The following is a 4,374-nucleotide window of genomic DNA, read 5'->3' on the forward strand; positions in this document are numbered from 1 at the left end:
CCTGAATATAATGAATCTAGATCTGAATGTCATTGCTAAAGTACTGAATTCTCTGAAAAAGAGATTCTCTGAGTGAAAACCTTGATATTATGAGTATCAAGCTTGCTTCAACTGCAGATGTCAAAATCATGATATAAAAGATTACACTCAGTGTGCACAGTTAAGAGAAGTAAGAGAGTTAAAAAACTAGCAGAATCAGTGAGCTCAGAGACACTTACTAATATTCTATGAAAAGTCTTCAAAGTGAAAGAGATGTCTGTGTTAGATGATTCTCTGAATTCTGTGAATACTAAGAGAAAGCAGGCTTCTGACTGAGAAGTAAGTGAGAATGAAGTGAATACTCATCTCAATATCTTGAGATCTGAAATGTTAATATATAAGAGACACTTGAGTAAGAATCAAGAGATGACTGTAAAAGTGTTAACAGACACAGAAGCTTCTATATAATATATTAATAATTATATAATCTGAAGATTGAAAGAGGTTCACTGAGTGAAGAATCTCTGACATATAAGATTATCTAATAACTAATATTTGATATTATCTGTAAGAGTAAGAGTTCTCTTGTACTTCAGAGAATGATCTTGCTATATTTAAGTGTAAGAGCTGTAGAACATGAAATACAACCTTATTCTCAGACTTAATTGATTTCAAAGATTCAATCTGCAGATTCAATGATGTACATGTCATATACAGTTGACTGATAGAAAGAAAACAGTTTATATAATTCTATTAACTGATATAAGAAGGACATTTCACATCTCTGATATAGAAGAGTTAAATCTGCTTATACATTAATAAGCAAAGAGAATGATTTGTAAGATCTGATCTGAAAACATTCTGTATATCATACAGAACTGAGAAGCAGAGAAAATCAAGATAAAGAATATACAGAAGAACAAGTGTATGAAGAAGCTTCTGAAGAAGTATAAAAAGATCTTTCAAATAGATCTTTCACTGGAATTGCTGCTGGAACAAGAATTCATACATGAGATTGACATAGAGAACATAAAATCAGTCAATCAGAATGTGTACTCTCTGTCACAAATGCATCTCAAAGAACAGAAGTGTCAGATCACTGATCTTCTAGAACATAGTTTCATACAATTCTCATCAAGTATGTGAGGCTTTCCAGTCCTATTCATGAAAAAGATGAGTGAGAAGTGACAGATGTGTATCAATTATCAAGCACTTAACAAGCTTATAATCAAGAATGAATATTCACTGTCACAGATTCAATAACAGTTAAATACAGTCAGAAACACCTGATATGTATTGAAGATTGATCTTCTCTCAGAATACTGGCAGATTCATATAGACAAACTGTCAGTCTCATGAACTATATTTAATACACAATGAGAGAAGTTCAAATTCCTGATAATATCATTTGATCTGACAAATGTATCTGTCATCTTTTAAACAATGATGAATACAATTCTTTATAAACAGAATGAAATCTCATGTCTTGTATATCTTAATAACATTCTAGTCTTTTCAAACTCATATGATGAACATCTGAAGCATCTCAATGAAGTGTTTATAACTCTGACAGAGTATAAGCTCTATGTCAAATCAATCAAGTGTGTGTTTGAAATGAAAGAGTTGAAGTTTGTAGAATATGTAGTGAGTGATGACTGTATACATCTCATCTCAGAGAAATTGAATGTCATAGTGAATTGACTGTGGCTGAGAAACATACATTATATACAACAGTTTCTTGAATTAATCTCATACTACTGCAGATTTATCAAGGATTTTGTACAAATATCTGCATCACTCTCAGATCTCTTAAGAGAAATAGATGCAAATCTGTGAAAGAAGAAGTTTCATTCAATCATCTGAAATGTCATATGTGAAGAGGCTTTTCTCACACTGAGAGAATATGTAATAACATTCTCAATGCTTATTCAATCAGATTGTGATAAACCTTTCTACATTGAGACAGATGCTTCTGAATGAGCTATCAGAGACACTCTTCTACAGATGAGTAAGAATAGCAAGCTGTATCTAATGATGTACAATAGTAGGAAACTATCAGATGCTGAGCTCAATTACTCAGTGTATGAAAAGAAATTACTAGTAATTAAGCATGTACTGATGTTATGAGATAAATATATTAATAACTGAGTATATGACAACAGTGATCACAGATCATGAAAGTCTCATCTATCTATAATTAATAATAAAACCTTTCAAATACTTAGCATGTTAAATCTCAGAGTTTCAAGTATACAATCTTCATATTAAATACTGAAAAGAATCAGATGCTGTGATATCTGATACAATTAGTTGCAGACCTGATTTCATGAGTGAGAGTTCTGTGAACCAGGTACAAGAGATGTTTGTGTTAAATGTGCTGAGAAGATGCAAGGAATCAGAATGAGTGAATACCATGATCTCTTACTTAAAGAATGACAAGGTGTTGAATAATAAGTGTCTTATGAAAGTAGTAGAAGAGATGCTTTTAAACTTCAAGCTGAGAAAATTGAAAAACAATATTATGCTTTACTGTGATCTAGAATACACAGAAGCTCTCTATCTAGAATCTTCATTTTAACATGACTTAGTGACTCACATGCACAAGGAATTCAGTCACTTAGAAAGCTCTGAACTTATGAGTGTACTCAAATCAAGAGCATACTGATCAAGCATGACTGAGAACATTCAGACATACACTCATAAGTGCATGAATTATCAGGTTATGAAAGAATCTAAGAAAGAATTAGACTATGAGAAAGTGCAACATCAGATGAAGTGTATGATACAATTATTTAAATGATAAAGAGTGAACCTCATAGACATATTACTGTGAATGTCAAATGAAAATTGATGAATAATTACTGCTATTGATTACACTACTGACTGGCCAGTCATGAAAGCAGTTTCAGAGGTGACAGAGAAGATGATGATGAAGTTTCTACATGATGAGATCTATATCAACTATGAAATACTGCACAAGATTCTAACTGATAATGATGTAAATCTCATAGAAGAAGTAGTGAGGCATTTTGTGAGTCAGTTACAGACAAGACATTGTAGAACAATGCCATATCATTCACAGATAAATGAGAAGATGAAACACTTGAATGAAATCTTGAGCAACATGCTGATGAAATATCTAGTGAGCAAGCCTATGAGACTATGAGATGAATATCTCAGGCAGGCGCTACTGGCTACACAGATTCAACAGCATGCAGTCTTCAAGTATTCATCATTCTACCTGTTGTATGAATTGCATCCGCGCATCTCAGAGAATGCTTTGAAAAAGATGAGAAAGAGAACAGCAGTTGCGGACACAACAGTCACAGACACAGCAGAAACAGCAGTTATAAATGTAGCAGTAGCAGTTGCAGACACAGCAGTTGTGAATGCAGAATCAAGATTGAAAGAGATCAGCTATGCATATATAAAAGCTAATGAGTTACTTCTGAACTGAGCAATTCAATTGAAAAGAATATAAGACTCACTAGTTAAGGAATCAAATCTCAAGATAGAAACATGAGTTCTCATACACAATGAGAGTTCTGAGAAGTTTCAACCTAGGTGGTTTGAGCTATATAAAATACTCAAATCACATTCTCTGAAAATGTATGCATTGAAAGAATCAGAGAAACAGATCTTACACAACTTAATCAATGATTCATAACTTATGAAAGTAAAGATGTAAGACCTGAGCAGATTATGATTATCTACAGCACTATTATCAGCATTGAAAAAGAAGAAGCTTACAATTAAAAAGCCTTATGAAGTAAGAGAAATCATAGACACTTACAAATCAGATGATCTCACTTATTTCAATCTTTTTATGATTATAAGAAAAGAATGAGAAGAAATGAAGAAATCAGACAAATATCACACTTCAATAAGTAATGAGACTGTAGCTGATTGTATAATAATATACTGCAGACAGCAGATGCAATACAGCAAAGAGCAGTCTCAAAGCAGCAGACTTGTACATGAGTCAGATTACAGAAGAAAAAGAAATTCAGAGTTGAATTCAACTGTTTATATCAGTTCAATTGCAGAGATCACAGAGAATGAACTATCTAAAATATCTGCAGATGCATGAAATCAAGTCATCTTGACCTCTGAGAATGCTCAGAGATCAGATGAGATTAGTTTTAATAAGCTGTTCACTGTAGTAATCTGAGCAGGTGAAGAGAGACAGTATAATGCATGAGACAGAATTATAAAAGATAAAAGCTGCTGAATCTAGTTATTAAACACTGTATCATATAGAGGTCACATAAGAGTAGTGACTAGCAGATAAAGAGAAAAGTGTAAGAAAAGAAAAGAGATAATGAATTGATCATCAACTGTAAGAGTCAGTCACAAAAGATAAATATTATCATACACACTTCATTCATTTTCATA

General features: G+C 32.5%; 1 protein-coding gene across 1 annotated transcript; it reads left to right on the forward strand.

Moving 5' to 3' along the window:
* Window positions 1–2,650: 2,650 nt before the first annotated feature.
* BDBG_03900 (uncharacterized protein) lies at window positions 2,651–3,436 on the forward strand (the record flags this gene model as incomplete). Its single annotated transcript, XM_002625795.1, has 3 exons — window positions 2,651–2,756; window positions 2,871–3,010; window positions 3,182–3,436. 3 exons carry the CDS (start codon window positions 2,651–2,653, stop codon window positions 3,434–3,436), a joined length of 501 nt encoding a protein of 166 aa, XP_002625841.1.
* Window positions 3,437–4,374: the final 938 nt, after the last annotated feature.

The sequence above is a fragment of the Blastomyces gilchristii genome, assembly GCF_000003855.2.
Source record: "Blastomyces gilchristii SLH14081 genomic scaffold supercont1.6, whole genome shotgun sequence".
NCBI lineage: Eukaryota > Fungi > Ascomycota > Eurotiomycetes > Onygenales > Ajellomycetaceae > Blastomyces > Blastomyces gilchristii.